Below are 24,212 nucleotides of genomic sequence, written 5' to 3' on the forward strand. Positions count from 1 at the left end.
CATTCATTAATCCACGGCTAGTTCTCACCTCTCCATACCCCCTACCAGTGCTCCATTCTGTGTTATTTTGAAACACATCTCTGAATTACATATTGTCATCTATAAATATATCAGTATGTAGTTCTAAAAGAGGGTTTTTTAAAAAATGTGCCCAGATTCCCCTTATTGTACCTAAAAAATGCTAACAATTCTTAATTTCCAATATCCAGTCAGTGTTCGAATTTCGAATTGTATCACAAATTTCATCATTTTTTTTCAGGTTTGTTTGAATATGGATCCAAATAAGGTTTATGCATTGCAATTGGTCTATATGTCTTTTGAGACTTTTAATCTCTCCCTCTCTCTCTTTCTCTCCATCTGTTTTTCTCCCTCTTTGTCCCTCAAAATTTATTTGTTGAGGAAACCTGGTTATTAAGTTGTAGAGAATTTCCCCCTCTAATTCCTCATGTTCTTCTGTTTCTTAGAGATTGTTTGACTATAGATTTATCAGATTCAGTGTGTTTTTCTTTTTTTTAATCAAGATTATTTCATATGTGATCATGTATCAAGAGACACAAAATAGCTGATTGTCTCTTTTTGTGAAATTAGCAGCTGCTGCTAATTAATGCTTGATCCATTTGCTTATTAATGTTGACAAGATGTTTTCATTTCTTCTCTTATTCATTTATTAATTTGAATACTTCTTTTAAGAAAAAGTTTCTCAAAACGGTTTTTATTTTCCAGTGTTCATTGTTTTGCTTCCTTCGCATCTTTCACTAGTGACCAATTAGTGTTGTTGTATTTTAATTTTCTTGCAAAAACAGAATTTAGCTCATAGATGTAGACCTGATATGACCCTAGACACAGTTTCCCATGGTATCTGCTGTATCTACTATAGTTTCTGCTCTAGATCTAGAATTACCTGTTTCTGTAAGAAACTGTGGTTCCATTTAGTAGAAGTATACTTTTGTAACTATGATCAGGACTCTAGGACTGTTCCTTTCTGTGGGTTGGTCATTGCTGAAAGCCGTTTCAAAGGCCAGAAGTACATCTGTTATCTTTCTTCCATGCCGAAATAGTCATTGTCAGGATACCCCAGGTGATATAATTAGAACACATATAATTACTTGTTTGTTGTATCCTCAGTTAATGCCCAGCATTCTCAGAATAACAATACTACCACTGCTATCAACAATATGATTACTAGAAAAACAGTTTAAACTTGTTTTTCTTTTCGTCAGTTGTTTGTGTCCTTGAGATATATCCCAAAAGGGCTGTAATAATAAAATGACTGTGCTTTAGGCTGCATAGGATAGTTATTCTCCGTATGGTTAAGCTACCAACTGAATACCTGGTTGGGTTAATGGTTTCATTTTATTTTCAATTTTTAAGGATTTCTTTTTTGAAATTTAATTTTGTTTATAAGCATGTAAAATATTTACATGGTCCAGAAGTCAGATTTAAAACCAAGATGCATTAAAAGTCTGGCTTCTGTCTTTGAGCCATCATTCTGTTCTTTCCCTCCCCTTACAAGTAAATTTACCTTCTAGGTAAACTCTTTTTCATTTTAACTTTATGGTTTATCCTTCCATTCTTAGATAGCCCACTATACACACTTTTCTCAACCTAGAATTTTTTTTTTTTTTTGACTTAGTATATTCTGGAGATCACTCCATAGTAATATACAGAAATATTTCTCATTCTTTTTTATAGATACATCATACTTTATTGTGAAGATGCATCATAATTTACTCAACCATTTCCCTAATGGTAGACATCTAGGTTGTTTCCAGATTTTACCATACATTATTAAGAATCTGTTTTTATACCTAATGGGAAAAGTAAAGGAATACATACCATTTGACTTGAAGAGATGACTTATGCTCCCAGACTATCAGGATAGTGACAGTCTATATCTCAACAGATGGAAGGGGTTGTAAATGAAGGTCACTAGAGTCTAATTTAAAAAAAATGAAGACATTGTTGGCTTTTAAGTTGTTAATTCAAAAGTGGAATAAAATATAAGTTCCTATATATTTCAGAGACTTAAGACTTCCTCTCTTATTTTATTCTCTGCTTAACATTTGTGCTCACCTCCCTTCTTGACTTTATTCATGTTGTGCCCCAAGCTTGAAATGACCTTCCCATTTCTCCTCTCTGTTGTTCCCTGTTTACCAAGGAAGTCTTACCCCATTCTTTGGGGTCTAGTTCAGTATCTAACTTTATTATTAAGTCTTCCCTGGTTGTGAATTTACATTAGATACAATATATAAAATAATACTTTAGCTATTAAGATGCCATGCTTTTGGTAATTATTATCAATGTATTCTTGTATTTATGCATATATGCATCTGTTAACCTATACAACCATTTATCCATAGGTCTCCTGGAAGGCATGGGCATGTAAGCTTTTCACAAGTCCTCAGTGTGGTTGATGGAATGAATATTTATATTCATCACTCTGAGGCAGGTGTCTAAGCAGATAAACCTTAAATTCCATTTCTACTCTATGCTCTCCTGCTTCTGTAAATAAGCAGTGAGCTTCATGTAAAAATACATTGTTTTCTGTTGACTTCATTTTTTTATTCATTTCCTTTTTCTTACAGCATCAGGTAGTCTTTGTTAATTCTTCATGATCTCTCACAGCAGATTCAGATTTCTCCTCTTAAATGTGGAGATCAGGTTTCATAATCTTTAATGGGCTTCAGTTTGAAAATGTAGCTACTACTTGTTGTGTTTTGTGTACCCACTGTATCTCAGAAAATATATTCTGTAGTTATTTATCAAATGATCTCTTTGAGGTAGATATTTTGATTCCTATTTCTCATACAAGGAAACAGGTTATATTTTATGTGGCATGCTAAGACTTGGCTTTGGTGACTCAACTTTTGGAGCTGGAGTTTTTTCTGGAAGACCATGTTGACTCCACTTAATGTGCCCTGAAGGTATAAATGCATTTAATTTAGGTGTGAGTTTAAGTGGCTCTATATATTGGTGCTGCTGACAAACTCGTTCAGGATAGCTTGAGTTATTATATAAATAAGATTCTGGCTTGTTGGGTCCATCATATACAATAGAAATTTAATAATACTCCATCACCCAACTTTGGAGACTGAACATTAAGGGTTTATGCAGAAATTTTTAAGATCATAGTTTTAAAATTATAACTGGTAAAGCCTATATCCTAGATGCATACCGATACTTAGTTCTTAAGACTCTATTTAGTGCCTTTGGATTCTTATTGAATTATGTTTAATTCAAGTAAATTCTTGTTCTGTAATGACTTTGGTTGTCTGGTAACACCGCTCTGTGAATACTAAAGGCCAGAAACTAGGCATGGAGGCCCACGTTGGCAGTTTGCTACAGAACACCTTTGGAGGAAGCTGAAGGACAGTGGATGAGGTGTTGTTTCAGGATTGACTGAGGACTCTGAAAATCAATAGCAGACACACACTTGTACACAATACAAAAATAGGTGTTTAGGGTTATGGACCTGAATTGTCAAGAGAAGGTTAAATTATGGCTCTTTGCTCTGCATTTAAAAAAAAAATGCAAGAAATATAAAACAACTAAATTCAAAAGTTCATTTGTCTAGAAAAGTATTCATTCTCTGGAAATGACAATGAATGAAATACTGTAATAAAATCACATTTTACACGTGGAGAAATCTTGGGTAAGAGATGCATTTTCTAGCAGACCAGGAAAAAAAAAAAGTCATCTGTGGAAATTGACCAGGTGAGGATAGATTCTCTTTCTTTCCAAGTCGAGTCTAGAAGTGACTTAATGTAGTGAAGTCAAGTCCATCAGAGTCCGTCATTACTGATGAAGTGCCTAAGGGGCCCTTTGTATTGTGAGGCCTGCAAAAGAGGGGTGCGGGCTAAGAGAGCTACCTGATTAATTTATGGTAACACATGGGAACCAACGACCTTATAATTTTTGAAAAATTGTATTTCACTTCATTCTTGAAGCACAGTTTTCAGAAGGCAAAGAGCTTTTCTTTTGCTGAAATTGCATTGCCTTCTCTTAGCTAACGAACTGAACCATCCAGTCTATTAACTAAACAAAAATGACAGGAAACTTCATAAATATTTAAAGCTGCTGCTATGAATTAAACATTGGGATAAAGAACTAACTCCTTTCATTAAAGCACAATGTTAAATAAATAAATAAATAAAGCTCATGACATAGATTGCTAGGTAAGTCAAATGTTTGAACTAATAATATTTCAGGTTTCTCTAAACATTTACCTTGGCTAATGCTTTAAATAATTATATTACATATGTTTGGCTTATGAGATCAATAGCAACTGATTTTAATGAAACATTTAGAACTTAAAAAAATAAAAGGTTGGTAAATAGGATTGGTTCAGCCCTTCGGAAAACAATGCAATGAGCAGAACTCTGGGGCCAGGTCTGGAAGAAAATGTGAAAAGTTTTGTGTGATTTTGAACATGAGGCTCAGTGCGAATCATAGGGCAGTGGGGAAGCATCCAGCCAGTGGCTCGTACCTCACTGAGCTTGATTCTGTGCTTTTCACCCCGTAGGGCGTGTGTCTTCGTTCACTGAGTAGCCTGGGACAGAACACCTGTAGGGTGCCAGGTCTGTGGTCCAGTAGGGCTATGGAAGTGATTAAGACATGGCTCTTCTCCTTGAGGGGCTCACAGTCCTCTATCAATACCTTTCAACCTAGATTCCTCCCTGCATGCTGTGGTGGACAGAGAAAATGGAGCACAACAGAATGGTTATTGCTGAATTTAGGATCCAGAAGACCTGATTTTGCATCCTTATTTTTGTCACTGGCTGTGTGGCCATATTTAGTCTATTAGTAAGCCTTAATTCCCCACTGAGAATGTGCTGTAATAATTCTTATCAATGGGGACTTTTGCAGGATAGGACAAAAGACCATTTATCAAATAAGAGTATTAGCCTTATCATTTTTCCCCTTACCTTACAGTAATATTTAGGAGAAGAGGAAAGGCATGAAATCTTGAAATTATTGAAAAAGCTTTGTGAAAGAAAGGTAGTAATAACACTTAACACTTTCTGAGTGGGTTCTGTTGTTATTCCCATATTACAGATGAAGTGGCCGAGAGGGCACAGAGGTGATATAATTTGCCAAAGGTCACATAGCTAGTAAGTGGTGGAGACAGGATGGGCCACCTGAGGTCTGGCTCCACGTTCTCAACCCCCCAGGCACAGCCCCATTAACACTTAGGCTGGAAATTCACTTAGACTGCATGTTTAATGATGTCTATTGCTGTTTTATTTCATGTTCTCATTGGGAAAAAATGTATTGCGAAAAGTTAAGAAAGACCTGTTTTCTCCTATAATGGACTCTCTTTGAAAGTATAGCAGATTCTATAGCAGAAGTTTCTGTAAAGAACTATGTACAGAGGTTCTCTCTTAGAGTTGAGTTTGCTGGAAAGGATTTAACTGCTGAGTTACCAAAAGTTATAGGTTTTAGGAAATGCTCTAAAACAGTGATACTTAAACAATTTGGTCTCAAAACCCTTTTAGGCTGTTAAAAAGCATGGAGGACTTCAGAAAGCTTTTGTTTCACCAGTCAGGAAGGATGTCGGTATTGAGGACAGTAACTACCACAGCTTCCAACACTTTGATGAAACCCCAGATACGCAGCTTTCTGGCCAACAATCTGATTTCCTATTGTTGGGGCCTCTGTTGTCTTCCTGGACTTCCAGCTCTGTGGAAGTATGTTGTAGCTGAACCAAGAAAGAAGGCCTACTCATATTTCTACAGAAATTAGGATTTCATGAAAGATTTTGAGGAGATAAGAAGACTGCTGTATGTGATTTTGGAATGTGAAGAATTTCTTTGGCTTGAGTTCCATGGAAGTTTGTCACTGGCCTGTCTTCTTGAACTATGAAACATGAATATGTAGACTAAGGAATCATTTCTCGTGATAAGTAAACAACAAAGACTGTGGGAGTAGAGGTTTTGCTTACGTCAGTTATACCTATGGATATTTACCATATTAGAAATTAAAATTGAGAAATTCAAAAATTATTAATCCACTTTAAGTACAGTATTACAGTTAGCATAAATAACTTTTTTTTAAATGAAAAATAGTCCTATTTTCTAAAAACAAACTATTCAGAAGTGTGCCATGGTTTTACATTTCAGCAACTCCAGTGTCTCACTTTAGTAGAAGTCAGTTGGATTCTCACATCTGCATCTATATTCAATCTGTTGCAAAAGCACCTATCTTATACTTTTGGAAAACTCCAGTGTACACTCATGAGCGGATGGGAGTGAAAAAGGCAAATAATGTCTTAGGATTAATTATTAATAGTTTGGCCTCATAGGCTCCTTGAAAGGGTATTAGGTAACTCTTTGGTTCCCTGGACCTGACTTTGAGAACGGCTGCTTTAAGACTTGTTTTTTGCACTAGATTTTAGACCAGGAAGTGTTAATCATATGGTGAAAAAATGAGTGACGGGAATAAAAGGGAACTAGTTGAACATCCTTGGCCATTAAATGAGGAAGTCAAGGGTAAACCCAAAAGACATAGCCTTTATAACCATTTTTTTTAAAAAGATTTTATTTATTTATTTGACAGAGACAGCGAAAGAGGGAGCACAAGCAGGGGGAGTGGGAGAGGGAGAAGTAGGCTTCCTGCGGAACAGGGAGCCCAATGTGGGGCTTGATGCGGGGCTCAATCCCAGGACCCTGGGATCATGACCTCAGCCGAATGCAGATGCTTAATGACTGAGCCACCCAGGCGCCCCCTTTATAATCATTTTTTAAATCAAACCATTAGAGAACAATCACAGTTTTAGGAATCAGTAAATACAGTGGGACTATAATTTGTATTCAGCGTATTAGAGAAATTCATGTTTTTACTTTGTGGTTTGTTTTCTTAGATTTAATGTATTTAATATTAAAAGTGGCTAAATAAGTGGTGGATAATATTTGTGAAAGGCAGAAAACAACGAAATACCACTTACTTGCCTGTGATCGTGGTATCTCTAAGTCTCTATTCAGCAGCGAAAGTAATAATAATAGCAGCCATATAAAGGTGCTGGGGAAGTGCCAGGCAGTGAAACTCCGCAACAGCCCTCTGAATTAGGTGGCCCTCTCCCCCTCCTTCTCCCCCCTCCACCTGTTCCCCCCTCATCCCTCCCCGCTCTAGCTGTGCGCACCTCCTTCCTCCTCCCCCCTCCCCCCTTCCCCCTCCCCTTCTGCCATTTTAAAGAAAGGGTAGTTAATCATTTGCTGGATTGTTAGTAGCTGGCCAGTAGCTAGATGCCTGGGAGGCATTCTGGCTTTTAAAGTCCACGCTGTTACTATCCCTTGCACTCTACTCTCCCTGTCGCCCCAATGCTATACAGACCTTCTGTATCTACCTTATTTGGGGTTATATGCCACATTATTTGTGGCAGAGCATAGGTTAAGGGTACCTTGTACATTGTAAGTACCCCCTCACCGCTGCTATTCCTCTTTCTCTTCCTCTTCTTCCTCCTCATGGTTTCTCTTGACTCCTGATCTTCCTTTGTTGTGGAAGGTCAGTAAGAGTTCTTTTTCTCCTTCAGTTCTACTGTCTCTGTTGTGCTCTTAGCCCTTGGGATCAGTACGTCTGGTCCATAGTCTGGTCGCCTCGTCTGTTGGACTTCACATATTGACTTCCCACAGCTTTGAGGATCATCAAGAGGATGGCTCTTCATTCTGACTGGAGCAATTTTGCCATAGCTTTCATTGTCACTACTCTGAGTACAGCTTCTTTCTCTAGTTATAGTTTTGTCATCTTTCACTAAAAATGGGGTTAGACCCTATAAACCCTTACTCTATTAATGGTACTTATTTTAGAATTTCAGATTGCCAAAAGACAAAACAGGCACCACCAGGATTGGTGACCTAGCACCCCAGGACATGAAGAAAGTTTGCCATTTAGCCCTCATTGAGCTGACTGCCCTCTATGATGTATTGGGTGTTGAACTGAAGCAACAAAAAGCTGTGAAAATCAAAACAAAAGGTAATTTTGAAATGAAAAACAGTTGAATTTACTTCAAAAGAAGCAAAGATGAACTTAGCTTCTTAGTATTCTTGGAGGAAGAAACACCTACAAAATAAACCAACACTTGAATACATCTAGAATTCAGATTCTAAAACATTGCCTTCAAAAACTTTGTAACTTGATAAACATGCACTATTCTCCTAGACTATAGAAAGTAAAGAGATGACCAAATACTTAATTACCTTGGAAGGAAATTCTGAATTAGAGAATCTTTTTTTTTTTTTTTTTTTGAATCGAGTCTTAAATGCACTCTCATTTGAAAACTATGTGTAAAAGATACATTTGGTACATAAACTTCTTTATTTCCAAAATCAGATCTTGAAAAATGACTTTAAGATAGTTGATCTTGGTTACTTACTTTTGCTTATTTATTTGATGGGAAATACATGGGGTAGTTAGTAGCCTGTCCCTTTGCTCATATACATTCTACTTGTAACTATTTTACAAAGCATTCTTCACTCTACTAAGAAAATAATGCCATTGTGGCACATAATACCACTAAATTGTACTCATTGTGGATATATGTAGTTTTGTAAGCAACTTGCTTTACCTATTGCATAAACAGACTTTGTTTTTTATAATATGATAGAGAACAGACACCTCCTCAGTTTTTATCCAAGATTTTATTGGTCTGGAAATCCAGATAATTCTCTATTAATTTAACAAAGTTTAACTGTTTAGGAATCTCTGACCTCTTATTTAACTTTTAAGTTCTCTCCTAAAGAGATACCAAGAATGAGGATTATCAAGTTGCTATGGTAACATTAATAAAGACACAAATTCACCTGATTTAAGTTTTAGAGGCAATTTCTCTATAGGACTGAAGTATACCTTCCCTCAAGGTCCTCTCTTCCATGCTGGGCCCCAGAAGACCTCATTCTGTGCTCAGCTCCTCTGAGTATTATAGCTTAAGGCTTGGGATGGTGAATTCCTGAGTTAAATGGTGCTTCTGATTTTCCGCAAGGCCATTATGGATAATGAAAAACTTTAGATGTTTTTTCAGAAGCTTGTCACAAAGCCTTTTCCAAATATAAAATAGAAATATAATTTAAATAGCTGTGACTCAGTGCTCAGGACTTTTAAAATGGCTTAGAGAGGCTTTTTTATGTTTTAGAATTGCTTCCTAGCGGAGAGAGAGATATTAAGCCATTCTCATTAAGAGTATAACTATTAACAGAATAGATTTTCTTTCCATTTTTAAAATATTTTTGTAACTCATCTAATATATTCATTTTATAAACTAGACTCTTGACATTTTTGAAGATTACATTTTTTTTTCATAATTCTTAAGCTACAAATTATTAGGTTACTGGTATCTCTTGAATGGCATCTCTATCGAGTGTCAGTTTTCAAGGTCCTTGTTCCACAATATAATTCCGCCTTTCCTTGTTCACAAATGATTTATATCTCCCCTGATGATGTGTGTTACACTTCTGTGCTAACTGTTCATTAAGTGATGGGGGTGGGGTGGGAGGTGCCAAGCAGAAGCTATTGCTCACACCAGACTGAAGGCATGTGATTTTAATTTAGAAAAATTATAAATTATTACCTTTCAGTTCTTCGTAGTTATTCCCAAATATACGAAACTACAAATCTCAATTCAAGACTACCAAGTGTCGATATTTTCTAAAGAAAAACATTTTTAGAACAAGATCATAATGTTGACTGGTTTCTTGAAAAGCAAACATTTATGTTTTGCTTATTGTAGAATGTTAAATGTCAATTAAGTATGGAAGAGATGAGTAATACTTGCTTTAACCAAAACTTTTAAGTTGATTACCTTTAGTAAATTATTTGCATATTTCACATACTCCCATGGCACCTATTTCTTTTATATGACAGTATAACTTTTCTAATTATTTTGGTGATTATTTGCAGTCATTTACTTAGCTGTCTTTCCTTGCTAGATTGCTATATAAGACAGGGTCAAGATTTTCCTATGGAGAGGTATGTACCTAATGGCTAGACAGTGTCATTCACTTAGTGGGTGCTCAATAAATAGTTGTTTGTTTGAATGACAATATCAGAAATCTGATGCCTTAATATTTTTGCATTAATATTTTATAGATGGATGGAAGTTAAGAAATTTTATTTTTTGTTGCAGATTCTGGCCTTTTTTGTATTCCATTGATAGCGTTGTTAGAACAAGATCAAAGGAAAGTACCGGGAACTCGAATACCCTTGATATTTCAAAAAGTAAGTAGGCCTAAATGGGTCAGCATAGAGAGAACATACTTGAACTAATAGAAGTTTTTTTTCTTTTTTGGCATTCATAATATTATAATATAGTTTTCCAATTGATGTGCTCTTTTATTTTGTACTTTGATTTTCTATTCAGGAAACAAATTTGTTTCAAGGGCTCATAATTTTTATTTCATGGTGATGTTTTCTGTGTTATTACTATAACTGTGGTTACCTGGCATCATTTTCCTGTCTTATATTAGCTAGCTTTGTATAATTGAGATTTCAATTCTGTAATACACAGGAGTGGGAACTGCTTATAAATTTCTAGGGAATTGAATCCTCATGAATATTTCATGCCTGTGTGTATTTCCCAAGCTTTCCTATTTACAGGGAGGATGTCCAATTTAATTTCCCAATGCCTTCTTCCAAAGCAGGCAAAGAAACCATAAAGTAGAATTAGAAAGTGATTGCTAAACTATCAAGTCATTGGTGTCATCAACACTCAATTATTCATAAGGGGATTATCTACGGCAATATAAAAATTCCAGTCTAATCTTTGAGCTATCCTTGTTCAGAAACACAGATTACACATGCTAAGAGCCAGGAAAGCACAGCGAGGAAGGTGGGTCAGATCAGTTATGGACTACCCATGCTGGAGATTTTTTGCAGCAGCCCCAGCACATCACAAATTTCTGATAGTTCTGGGGATAGCAGGAGTGGCAGTGGGAACTTTCACAATCGACTAGCTCAGCAAACTCATTCAATACTCAAGCTCAATCTACTTGGTACTGATTCTTCTGCTATTCTAAATCAGTCATTAGCTGTCTTATCTACTAACCTCTGGTTCCATTATTTCTCATGATCACCATCACATCCAAACATGTATCTCATTGTTTCTCTTGATGAACTTTGTTCTGCACAGTTTGTTCTACTCACCAGCCTTTGCCAGCCATTGCCTATAGAACTTGTATCTGTATGGATAGTTGTCAACAGCACCTGTGATGAGCCAGGAGGTGCTGACAAATATGGGCCATATATTCATACTGATTTAAGTAAAAGGTGCACGTTACCACCTACAGATGACTGTGCAAGGCAAGGATCTCAGCAGCATCCTTTCCAAGTGGATATGGGTTCTCCAAAGAAACAGAACCAATAAGAGGTGTGTGTGTGTGTGTGTGCGTGTGTTTGTGCGCATGCATGCACGCACATGTTCATAGAGAGAGATTTATTCCAAAGAATTGGCTTATGCGATTGTGAGGGCTGAAATAGAGCAGTCCAGAGGCTGGAAACTTGGGCAAGAGTTGATGTTGCAGTGTTGAGTGCAAAATCTGTAGGTTGGAAACTCCTGTAGGCTTTCCATGTTGCAGTCTTGAGGCAGAATTGCTGCTTCTTTGGGAAACCTCAGTCTTTGCTGTTAAGGCCACCAACCCACTGGATGAAGCCCACCCACATTATGTAGGGTAATTTGCTTTACTCAAAATGTACTGATTTAAGTGTTAATTACATCTAAAAGAACTTCACAGCAACTTCTAGACTGGTGTTTGACCAAAAAACCAATGATGTGTCACGTTTGACTTTATCAAATTCACCATCACATCAGTGAAAATAAGTTTTGGTCTCCACAAAAATTCAGTGATGTCTCCTGATCAGGCTGAGGTTTGCATGCAGTCCTGTGTCATTTTCTCTTGAAATTGTTTTATTTATGTAGTTATTTTACCTTTCTGGTCTCTTCAATATTCTGAAGACTTGGGCTTCCAACCAGTTTGAGGTTGTTAGATAACAGCCTTGAAGACTTTTTTTGTTCACACAAAAAACAAGAGTATATAAAGAGTTTATTATTAGATAACACTCGTCTATTTGCATCCCCTCTGAATTATAAGCAAAAAAATCACAGTGATCTAGCATTGAAAAATATTTTTTCGATTGATCAACTGTCACCTCAATTAGGTATTTCCTCAGTTTTGTACAAAGGAAAGAATTGGAAATCACTGATTTGCCAAAAGTTTTATTACTAGTTTTTAGAGGATTATACTTTCTCATTTATTAAGAATTATACCCCAAAAGGGCTTTAACAAAGCTTATCTAATATCTGTGAATTGTATCTGTTGTTTTCTTGTTTGTTTTGTTTTTGCTCAGAGACACATTGTTTAAACCATATTCTCAGAAAAAATTAGGGAAATAAAATACTCTTAATTTTTATCTTTAGAAAAATTCTGACAAATTAGCAAATTCTGTTCTCACTGTCAGACTAATCAGCCAAATCAAAGATACTTTGTTTCAAAAACTTCTGACTTCATTTTCAATTCAAAAACTCATATAAGTATGTAATCTCTCTTAGGAAATGCTATGAACATTACTGATAAATTATGCAATGTCTCTTGTAAGATAAATTACTAAAAAGGAACACGATTAAAATATATAGGACAATATAGTTATTTTACATTTTTAAATCTTGAAAATAAAAGAGCTATAAAGTATTATTTATATTTTAATAGTGCAATATAATGTGATGGCTAAAAATGTTATTTTTAAAGTGAGAAATATGAAAAACCACATGGCATTCTTTTAGGCATTATATATACATATCTCTATTGAATGCTAGTATTCCACATTAGAGAGTATTAAAAAGAACTTAAATATAAAAATTCAGATCTTACTCTCATTCAGTTGTTTAGAAATCATCCATTTTCCTGTGTATTTGATGAAAATGAAAGGCATGTACTATTGCTAAAAACTAATTTGCTCTAGCAGCTAGCATAGAATTTCATTTTTTACTACTAGAACCTTTTAAACATTTTATAAGATGAGATAAAAATGAAAATTGCTCAAACATTGAATAAATTTTGCATGGTATTATTTGATAAGTTTAGTTTTAAATCCTTTATTGAGTAATGCCCATCTAATCTAAAATAATTCTTGTAAGGTTTTTTTGCTGTGGGTTTATTATCTAGTGTAACTTGAAAAATGTGGTCTTGGAAAACATTCGGTTGAATTTTTAAAAATCATGCACTGCTTTGACTGGTCAAAGATGGTTCTTTCTTTAGCTAATAATAAATCCGGAGAATTTGGAGACTACTCTTTGCTTTATTCTTACCTGACTCCCTGAAAATCAGTGCATTCTTTGGCCATAATCCAGGGATAGGAGAGATGAGGTCATTAAAGAAAAATTGCCTCTCTTCCAGTGTCTACACGCTACAATATATCTGATTTCAGAACATCTGGACAAAGGTCAAAAGACCTCATTTTATGATATCTTGGTTTGCTCCTAATAGACACTAGCAAGGGAGAAGCAGTAAGCTTTATGTAGTTTATAGAGCCTTGGTAAATCATTAAAGGAGGTTTCCCTGAAATCAAAAAATAAAATTTTACATCCTTTGGCACTCTGAAAGATTTTATGCCTTAGGGTGTGCAGAGAGATTATAGTAAGTTTGGGGATGAGTGAAGAGTAGGTCTGTCTTTTGTAGAGTAGAAGGCTCTGGTGAATGGGGGTGGGTGGTAGGAAGGAAAACCCATGTGATGTTAGTAATTGCCTTATATTTAACCGGGGGACAAGGAAATTGATTTCCTTAAAATAGCAGAGTACCCCCTATAAAGCCTTTGTGCACTGCCCAGGGAATACATATTTCAATTGGAAGATCATTCTGCCAAGAAACTAACCACTTTTTTATCATCTTCCTAGCTTCCAACAGTATGTCATTGTAATTTCTCCATTTGCCTTATTCTTGTGGGTTTCTGCATTATTAAAAAAAATCTTTGTTATTTTAATGGGGTTCTGGAGATAGATCTGTGTGTATTCATTGGGTATCAGGTATGATTTAGAAGCCCTATACAAAAGTTGTTTTTTATCTTGGTTTATCACTAAAAGCTGCAAAACTTAAAAATGAATATTTGCAAACAGGATTTTTTTTTCCCTTCATACCATAAACAAGTCTTTCAAACAAACTAAAAATGAGATGTAGGGCGCCTGGGTGGCTCAGTTGGTTAAGCGACTGCCTTCAGCTCAGGTCATGATCCCAGGGTCCTGGGATCGAGTCCCGCGTCGGGCTCCCTGCTCTGCGGGGAGCCTGCTTCTCCCTCTCCTACTCCCCCTGCTTGTGTTCCCTCTCTTGCTGTGTCTCCCTCTGTCAAATAAATAAATAAAATCTTAAAAAAAATAAATAAATAAAATAAAAATAAAAAAGATGTAAATATGCAAATACTGGAATTTCATAAGATTTATTTGATTGCAGAATGTATGTTTCTGGAAAAGCAGAAGTCATGGCTGGTCTTAGTTGCTTTTAAACAGTGAACATCTTCAGTCTCCATTTGTTTGGAGTATGGCAGCTGTTGTGTGAAATGATTACACTTCTGTAACAAAGGAGGATAAAACTCAACTTTTTTTTTTTTTAAGATTTTATTTATTTGACAGAGAGAGAGACAGCAAGAGAGGGAACACAAGCAGGGGGAGTGGGAGAGGGAGAAGCAGGCTTCCCGTCGAGCAGGGAGCCCAGTGCGGGGCTGGATCCCAGGGCCCTGGGATCATGACCTGAGCCAAAGGCAGACGCTTAACGACTGAGCCACCCAGGTGCCCCCAAACTCAACTTTTTCTCAATTGGAAGTAAAGTTTTGAGACTTCCTGGTTTAAAGGCTAGTGCTGGTGCAGTAGCATTCACAACTTTGTGAAAGCCAGCTTACACATCATTGTGATCAGTTTGCATTTATTTATATGTGAAGCAGATGTTAAATTTGGAATTGTACCTGTTACGAATAACCAAGTCGGAATGTTCTTCTGTTTGTACATAGCTGATTTCTCGAATTGAAGAGGGAGGTTTGGAAACCGAAGGCCTCTTAAGAATACCTGGAGCTGCTATTAGAATCAAGGTAATCTCTTGGTTCTACTCATGTAACACTTTATTGTTTAATTACACTTTTGCATTTTAACAGCTAATTTGTCCTCCCCACCCCTTTTTCCCATTGTTAGTAAAGTAGATACAGTATAATGATAAAACCTCTCAATGTTCAGTTTATATTTAGTTTTTCTAGGGTCTCTGCTGGTTTTTGTTAAGTTTTGATTTTTCTTCAAAATCACCGTATTAGCTATAATAATACTGTGATAAATAGAGAAGCAAATAGTCTCTTTGCTGTGCAAACATAAAACAGGAACAAAAGTGAACAAGCAAAAGCCAAGAGTAGTTCCAGCCTTCTGATGAAAAGAGAACACAATGAGTTCAAAATTGACATTAATACGGGACTGGTGATAGATTTAGTCTTCGTGAGTAATAGCAATTGAATTAAAAAAAAAAAGTGTGGATGATAATCTCCACCAGGTGAGCAGAATAGGAGATGTGACCGTAGTCCCCATACACCAGTTCATGGGGGCTGACAAAATGAGACTCTGCCTCAGCTCCTTTCCTGACCTTCACAGTTCCTGTTTCACCTGATGCAGCGTAGCCTGAGTCTGGCTTGTGAAAGAGGCAAGGTGATTCCCAGACTGCCCTTTCTCCCTCCCCCTGCCACCTTTTCTGGCAAGCTGGCGTTTTCTTCCCACTATCTTGGGACGCTGTGCATCCTCCTCCTTTCCCCCTGTCACCCAGCTCCTGCTCTGGGGAATACAGCATCCAGTAAATGCATGGCGAAGGTAGAGTTACCCTACAGATGATGCATAATGCATAAGTGTCCCAGGGGATTTGCATGTTTCAGGGACCTCATGCTTGGAATTGTAGCTCTATCTGGAAAACGTATCTAGGAAGAGTGTTTGGTTAGCAGCCATGAACAGCCTCCCAAGCCTCTACATTCAGCATTAGCTCTCAACTGAGGTGGCACAAATCATTGCCCACATCCAATCTATTGTCTTCCTGAATTTGCAAATCCAAGCGAAAATAGGGTAGGTCGAGGAGACCTTTTCTGCTCATTTCCTTAAGACCTATTCTATATGACGTTTTTAGAGCTGGATCAGGGAGACCTGAGTGTTGGTGGGCGCACGTGCTCCTCACCTGTGACTGTGGCCGCGGGGCTGCCAGGATTGGAATTACTCTTCAGACATTGCACTGTTTACATCACCTGCTTATGCTGATAAGCTTCCTCCATGTGGGATGCTAGTTTCGGCCTACTTGGCTCTTACTGCATAGAGCGATCTCCGTTTAATCGGATTCGAGTAACCTGATATACCCTGCTCACAAATTTCATTCAGCTTGTGTCCCCTGGGTTTGGTGTCCAGTTCACAGAGGTCCCCGAAACCCTTCTGGGGCCCGTGTAAGTTGGATAAGCTGCCATTGTCTCACTCCATTTGCTAACATTTAGGGCGATCTTACCAACAGTCGAACATGGGCATTGTGTGTGTGATTCTGAGATAAGTTCTGTTGAGAGGCACATTCTCTTACAGAGAGTGAATCCCTCAGAGAAACAGGTCACGTGACTTCATATTACCCCATGGGCAAGAAGACCCCTTCTCAGTCCCCTGGTCACAGCACTAATGAGCTGACTGTGAGGCCTGACTCCTAAGAGTCATAAACAACGTTTACTTCACTACACAGTGGTGAGCAGAATGTGTATTTTATGTTTTTGACTGGATAGCTGACAGAAGCGTAAGTTCAACTAAATGTGATTTCTAAGGTCAGTTAAGTGGATTCTGTTGGCTCAACTCTTCAACCCAGCCTGTTTTGTGACATCCCAAATTATGCAGCAGCTGGTCCATTATAAATAATTTAAAGATAATATGCAAAATTTTTGGTTATCTTTCTCCCCTGCTCCACCAAATTTTTTGTACTCTTCTCTCTCCTTCCCCCTCCTCTCCCCCTTCCCCTCCTTTTCCCCCTCCCTCCCTCTCTCCCTTTTTCCCTCTCCCTCTCCTGTCTCCTCTTTCTCCTTCCTCCTCACTCCTTCTCCCTTTCATTCCTCTCTCCTTCCCCCCCCCTCCCCCCCACCCCCCCCCCCCCCACCATTTCTAGGCTCACCTTTATGTATTTCACCAATTACAGAAATAACTGGAGGAGAGGATGGAGTTGTGTAGGAAAGAGAAAGTGTAATAAATTCACCTCACAAGAAAAACGAAGAACAGTCTTTGGGAGAACAGTTTAAAATAATCAAGGAAGTGACAGAAACTTGGAAGGATTTCTAACCTAATAGGATTTATGCCACAGTGAAAAGGCCTGTATAAAATAGTAATTATGAAACTAAATTGATTACTGATAATTTGTCTGGCAAATCTCATAGATTCCTCGAGGTAAACGAACTAGGTATTTCTAAATCTGCACGGACTCACACTGTTCTCTGCAGTTGGCGGCAGGTCGGCCGTGCCACTTAGGGCTCGTGCACCTCAGACAGGTGTATTGATGTCTCTTCAGGACTCATTTGCTGTAGAATGTGGTTCTCCATTTCCCAGAGGTGACTAATCAGAGGTAGCCTCCTGTTTGAGGCCCAGAGATTGATTATGTATTTTGTTATGTAATGTACTTCTAAATAATTTAAGAGACTTTTTTTTTTTTTAAAGATTTATTTATTTATTTGACAGAGAGAGACACAGCGAGAGAGGGAACACAAGCAGGGGGAGTGGAAGAGGGAGAAGCAGGCTCCCCGCCGAGCAGGGAGCCCGATGCAGGGCTCGATCCCAGGACCCTGAGATCATGACCTGAGCCGAAGGCAGATGCTCAATGACTGAGCCACCCAGGTGCCCCAAGAGACTTTTTAACAGATGATTTTTACAATCGAATGAAAAATTGTAGTATCAGAAGTAAAGCCCCCACATGGAATGACTGTTTTAACTAATCTTTTCATGGTTAAACCTTTACTGCTTAAGGTCTGTTGCAGAGTCAGGAAAATGTATACAGTTTTTGAATTCTGTGGCCTTGGCTATAATTTGTCACTGGTAAATTACACCTGGCCGAGTAGGATTTTTCTGAGTGACAGAGAAGTGTTAGCCTTTGGTACTTTCAGATTCTTTTCTAAGGAGTAGAATCTCTTGGAAAGTCGGAAGTGGATCACACTCTCAGCAGGAAAAAAAAATGCACTTATTGGTAGCTTTTTTTTTTTTTTCTTCTGCCTTTCAGAATCTTTGCCAAGAACTGGAAGCAAAGTTTTATGAAGGGACTTTTAATTGGGAAAGTGTCAAACAGCATGATGCGGCCAGCCTGCTGAAGCTCTTCATCCGGGAGCTGCCCCAGCCGCTGCTCAGTGTAGAATATCTCAAAGCCTTTCAAGCCGTCCAGAGTAAGTGCCATCTCTCTTTGAGGCAGCCCTGGTGCTGGTACCATCCATTTTAATTGTTTTAATGACACTTTGCCTCACAAAGAATATAACCGGATGTATTCGGAGAGACGCACTGACTCTCTGTCAACAGCAGCTCAAATGCCATACATTGTTGTCCTTTTCCTTTATAAATATACATCTCTGAGTAAATGGATGACAGAATGTTCTCGTCAGGTACAGACCAATTGCGTGCCCATTAAACCATACAATATATTTTCTTGTTAAAACTTGGAACTTCACATTTCTTGTATAATAGAATGAGTCACGTAAGATCTGATATATTTTTCTTGCCAAGTGTTAAAAGCAACACTTACTGGAGAAGCTGTGGATTAACAGTTATCATCAATGCACAAGGAGATGAGGCAGAATCTGTGATTATTTCCTGAAAAATTAAGTTCTGAAATTGTCATGTAGAAACGTGGAACAAATTATTTGGCTGCCTCCTTGGAGGAGGGCTAGAGACTTCTTCTACCTTGCCATTTTGGGGTCTTGGGCAAGCTCCAAATTCATGTCTCGAATAGTTCTTGATTCTTTTCCAGTGAACACAGAGGTCTTACAAGGTTTATGTACTGGTGTAATTACTCCTTTTAGTCCTAGTGGCCATTAGAAGAGGAAAAATGCCATCACCATATTCTAATGACCATATCTTTAACTTCCCAGCTGGGACACTCTGAGAGGGAAAGGGTACCACTGTTGATGATTATGGTAAGCTACAATGTCCACCAGGACTATTCCGGGCTATTCTGATTTTTTTTTTAAATTGAGATAATAATTGACCTACAACATTATGTACAGCATAATGGTTCAGTATTTGTATATGTTATTGAAGTGATCATCACAGTAAGTCTGGTTAACATCCATTACCACACAGTTACAGAATTTTTTTCTCTTGTGATGAGAACTTTTAAGATCTACTCTCTTAGCAACTTTCAAATGTGCAATATATTGTTATCAACTGTAGTCGCCTTGCTGTATATTACGTCCCGATGACTTAACTATTTTATAACTGGAAATTTGTACCTTTTGATGCCCTTCACCTAATTTGTCCACTCCCCTCCCAACCCCAGTTTCTACCAGTCATTCTGTATCTATGAACTTATTTTTGTTTTGTTGTTTGTTTGTTTTCTAAGATCCCACATATAAGTGAAATCATGGTATTTGTCTTTGTCTTATTTTACTTAGTATAATGCCCTCAAGTTTCATTCATGTTGTTGCAAATGGCAAGATTTCTTTCTTTATGACTGAGTAATATTCCATTGTTTCCAGCCTATTCTGAGTAATATTCCATTGTTTTCCAGGCTATTCTTAAAACATATAATATTGAGATGATTCCCATGTGTCCTCTCATATCATAACATTTCTTCAGAATTTCTAGGAGAGACATGACTGAAATCATCTTGTGTTTAAAATACTTATAATGCTTAAGTTATGCTGTTTTGTGTACATTCTTTAGATATGGATTCAAGAACAAATCGATTCCTGAGGAACAAAATACCAGAATGACTCCAAATATCCATGAGTATTACTTCTATGGGTCAAGGGTTACTAAAAATGATAACTATCAATGATAATCATGTACCTCTTCGACTCAGTCATTGCTGGTTGTTTTTCTAGTTCATTCCGTAGATATTTATCGAACACTTACTGTGTTCCAGGCTCCGTTTTACATCTTCCTATTGGAATTGATGGATTCTTACCACATAATTTGTCCACTCACCAGTGAAGAAACAACCTTTACTGTTACAGATGCACCCTGACACCATACCATGGAAGGGCCAACTTTCTGTGTCTCTTCATTGGGGAATAATTAACACGCAGAAGTTAAAATCATTTCCAAAGCACTGTTGTGTGTCTGCAAACATAAGGCCGCTCATCATATGATCACAGTTGGAAGTGAGCATTCTGAGAGAAAGCTCTAACGTGGCAGCTGCTTCCCCTGATCTCTCTCAAACATACTCTCAAGAATGCTCACTGCTCAGTTGTTGTGTCTTAAATTTCACAGGGATGTTTATGCCAGATAACTTTTTTCTTACAAAATGATGAAAAGGAAGTAAAAAAAAAAATGTTTGGTAAAGAAAAGAGTTCAGATTTATTTAATCTGTCTGCAGATCTTCCAACCAGGAAGCAACAACTACAGGCTTTGAACCTTCTTGTCATCCTCCTGCCTGATGCAAACAGAGACACACTTAAGGTCAGCGGATTCATTTACATTAAATAGCCCTCAGAACTCAGCAGAGTAATTTCTCGTTATTTGTGGCAAAACAGTGTGATGTTTTCATGGAAATGTTCGTAGTTAAGGCTATAAAGAGAAGACTGACTTTTAAAGATGGTGGAAGTTTTTAACTCTTCATTAGTGTATGTATTAGGCTAGTCATGTTAATAGTATTATCAGGTGTTTAATTTTTGCTGTAACGCTTCTACCAAAACCAGTGAGTGAAGTTCATTTTTTTTTTTTTGATGGAAACATGGGTGCTTTGGTTTCTTCTTTTTATTTTTCTACATTTTCCAAATTTTATTTGATGAGCATATAGTAAGTTGAAAAATGGATGTTTAAAAAGAAAGTTGTAAGGCTCATCAAATAAAGCCTACTGTTGCCTAAAGATGTTATATTTGTAGTTGTAAGCAGTAGAGTTTGAAATAAGTCATGATGATGATTTTGAAATGTTTGGTTAGCCAAAAGATAGACCAACTCAAACAAATTCTAGTTATTTCTCTAAGGGCCTACCCTGAGTTTTTGATTTACATCATCATTTCAAAGTGATTTGGTCTATATGATTTAATACCATTTATTATAAGCATTGTCAGAGGCTTTTATAATAATCAGTGGATTGCTCCACATTGATTTATTTTCTTAATAACGAGTTTATAGAGTAGTCGTAAAAGTTCAGTTATAAATTTACGAAAGAAAACGGAAACTTCTAAAATATAATTTAGAAAGAATATTTACCTTAAGTTTTGCCATTGCTTTAAAACTTATATATCTAATGGTAGAACCCTTGCCCCTTTACCCCCTACATTTCTTTCTGTTTAAAATGAAAAATCATGCCAAGAAATTTCATATCAAGAAAACAAAGCCAGTTGTTAAATCTTGGAAGTTTTTCCTGTACCTTATTAAGACTCCTTGAACTGAAACTAGGTGATAGTTCTTTCATGCCCATGGAATTGAATGTTAATACTCAACTTTTCTGGATGAAAGAGTTTGTGGGGATTACTGGAGTAAAATCCCTGCATCTCTACAGGAGAACTTCCAAAGAGTTATTCCCTTTACTAAGTCAGGAAAAAAAAAATCTTGTGCTTCACTGATTGTTACATGCTGAGAAGGCTGCATTAAGTGTTGTTTTGGAGACAGAGACCAACTCCAGGAAGGGTTACATTTAACCATTGTGTGACCAGGGTTGCTGTGTAAGGGTAGATTGTGGCTGAAAGAGGACAGCGTGGGGACTGATTTCCAGTCTGCTTGTCAGCTGTGCCCTGACACAGAGCCCTGAAAGAGAAATTTAATCCATCTTTTTTCTTATTCACATAGAGGTAACCTGTCTGTGATGGCTCTGTGAATGACCAATATAATATAAGGCAGGCATTGAATGATACATGATTTACTTAAAACATGCCTGCATTCAAATGAGTACAAATATTTGTGAGAGTAAACACGTATTCCAGTATGCTTTCTATTGGGGCAAGGCTGGTCTACAACTCAGTTTTGGAATTTGCCTTCAGAGTCCCAGGCACATGCTTTTGAAAATTCTGTTTGAAGAGATATTGTCTAAAATTTTAGAAAAGCTTTAATTTTTGCATATAAGGTTACTGGGAGTACAGTTTTATAAATCAAGAGGGAAATACTTTTTTTGGAATAAAAAATTGGGAAATGCAAAAAATGTAAACTTAATAATTAAGTAATTAAGCTTTATTTAAGAGGTTAATTAGCTAGCCTTGAATGTTTCAAACAAGATTTCTAATAATAGAAACATTGAAACAGAAATGCCATATGTACGAGAAAATAAACCATTTACATTTAGTTCAAAGTGAGGGAAAACTCTGTCACAAGGTAATTTTAGGAAGCTTAATGCAAACTTCTCCAATTTTTACGAGCCTAGCGCCACTCTTTCAGTTGCTGTTTGGAGGACTGGGATCACGTGTATAACCTTTGTAGACTATTATTACAACACATCGAAGGGTTAGGAGGCACTACATTCTACTAGTACCATGTCCTATTTTAACCCTAAAGAGACAGATGTCTGGGCAAACTGCTTGACCGGGATTTTTTTGACCTTGGATTATTGTGTATTTGGATCATGATCGTAACTATTTTTGACTTGGAGGAATAATGAAGACCAGCATTAAGATATCATTGGGGGATCCATGTTAATAAAATTATTGGTGTTTATCTACTTTTATTTCTTTTTAGGAAGTTAGCTATATAATTGTCTTGCTCAATCCTGGCAGGCTGCGAGTTTAGTATTTCTGTTTTATGAGTAAGAAGACTTTAAAGGGCAGAGATGTCAAAAGTTTACCCTAAGATAAGTAACTGTGCTGGGACTCAAACTGGTTTTCAGGGAGTGGGTCCAGTAAGACTTATGTAATACCAGACTAGTGATAGATACTTCTTTTTAGAGGTGGGGGAGGGGCATAGGGAGAGAGGGAGAGAGAGAATCTTAAGCAGGCTCCATGCCCCTCGTGGAGCCCAACATGGGGCTCAATCTTATGACCCTGAGCTGAAATCAAGAGTGGGACACTTAACCGACTGAGCCCTGATACTTTTTTTTTTTAAATTAAAAAAGGTCAATTCTTCTATTTCAGGTAAAGAGAAAATATATCTGAAGATGAAGTGCTTTCAGCAAGGGCCAGGCTAACTTTTTATTAATTTCATATCTAAATACACAGAAACACATTCTAATATTATAGTAATGGTTTGAATAATCTTATTGCATATGCACACCACAATTAAAATGGTTTATTACCTAATCTCTATAATTTATGCTTTGTAAAGAAAGAGATACACTGGTCCCTGAATAATTATTCTGGTCCCTGTAACAAAATTAAATCTTTTTTCCCAAACCTCACCAGTTAATCTTTTGTCCTCATTTGAGAAGGTATTGTTACTGTATAACCTTATGGTTGGATTATAGTTTAACTTTCTGAGAGCTGTACCAGAAATTAGATACATAAATCTTACTGCTAGATATTGAGGCTGTGCCTTTAGTTTGTTTCAAATGTTTGAAGTCTATATAGCAGCTAAACTTGATTTAAGATCCACCTGTTAACACAGGAATTTTTTCCCCCCTAAATCTTGTGAGAGATTAACAGTTTCTTTTTCCACTTCGGTATGGTTTATTTGACCTCTTTCGGGTTGGGATTTTAAACTAAATATGAAAACATGATTCTCTTTGTAGTTAAGAGTTCAGAAACAAAAGCCAGATAGACCTTCTCCACCATTTGCTAGCTCTGTGATCTCTGGTACATTCCTTAAACTCTCCACACCTTGTTTCCTCATCTGTAAAATGGGGATAAGTACAGCCTCTCTCTCGAGTAATGATTAGTGAGATGGTATCTATGATGTGCTTAAAACAATGCCTCACTCGTAGAGATCATCAAATACTTGTATCATTGTTAGTGTTCTAGACCAAAATTAATTCAAGGAAGAAGGCAAAAGAAGAACTTAAAGCCTTAAGTCCTGTCAGGAAGGTGATGTAAGTTAACCTGTGGCTATTACGAAGGGCAGGCTCAGAGGACACAGGAGTGTTGGCAATAGAGGTGGGAGCTCGGTGGTATCAAAAGGGGCATAAACCAGCCTGTTC

General features: G+C 37.2%; 1 protein-coding gene across 1 annotated transcript in view; it reads left to right on the forward strand.

The window, feature by feature from the left end:
* ARHGAP18 (Rho GTPase activating protein 18) overlaps positions 1-24,212 on the forward strand; it is a 122,797-nt gene that overhangs the window by 78,919 nt on the left and 19,666 nt on the right. Inside the window, exons 6-10 of the mRNA XM_021693301.2 lie at positions 7,803-7,968; positions 10,115-10,206; positions 14,977-15,054; positions 18,219-18,378; positions 20,526-20,608. Coding sequence (XP_021548976.1) covers positions 7,803-7,968; positions 10,115-10,206; positions 14,977-15,054; positions 18,219-18,378; positions 20,526-20,608 — 579 coding nt within the window. The remainder of the gene's footprint in view (positions 1-7,802; positions 7,969-10,114; positions 10,207-14,976; positions 15,055-18,218; positions 18,379-20,525; positions 20,609-24,212) is intronic.

This window comes from Neomonachus schauinslandi, chromosome 8, assembly GCF_002201575.2.
Source record: "Neomonachus schauinslandi chromosome 8, ASM220157v2, whole genome shotgun sequence".
NCBI lineage: Eukaryota > Metazoa > Chordata > Mammalia > Carnivora > Phocidae > Neomonachus > Neomonachus schauinslandi.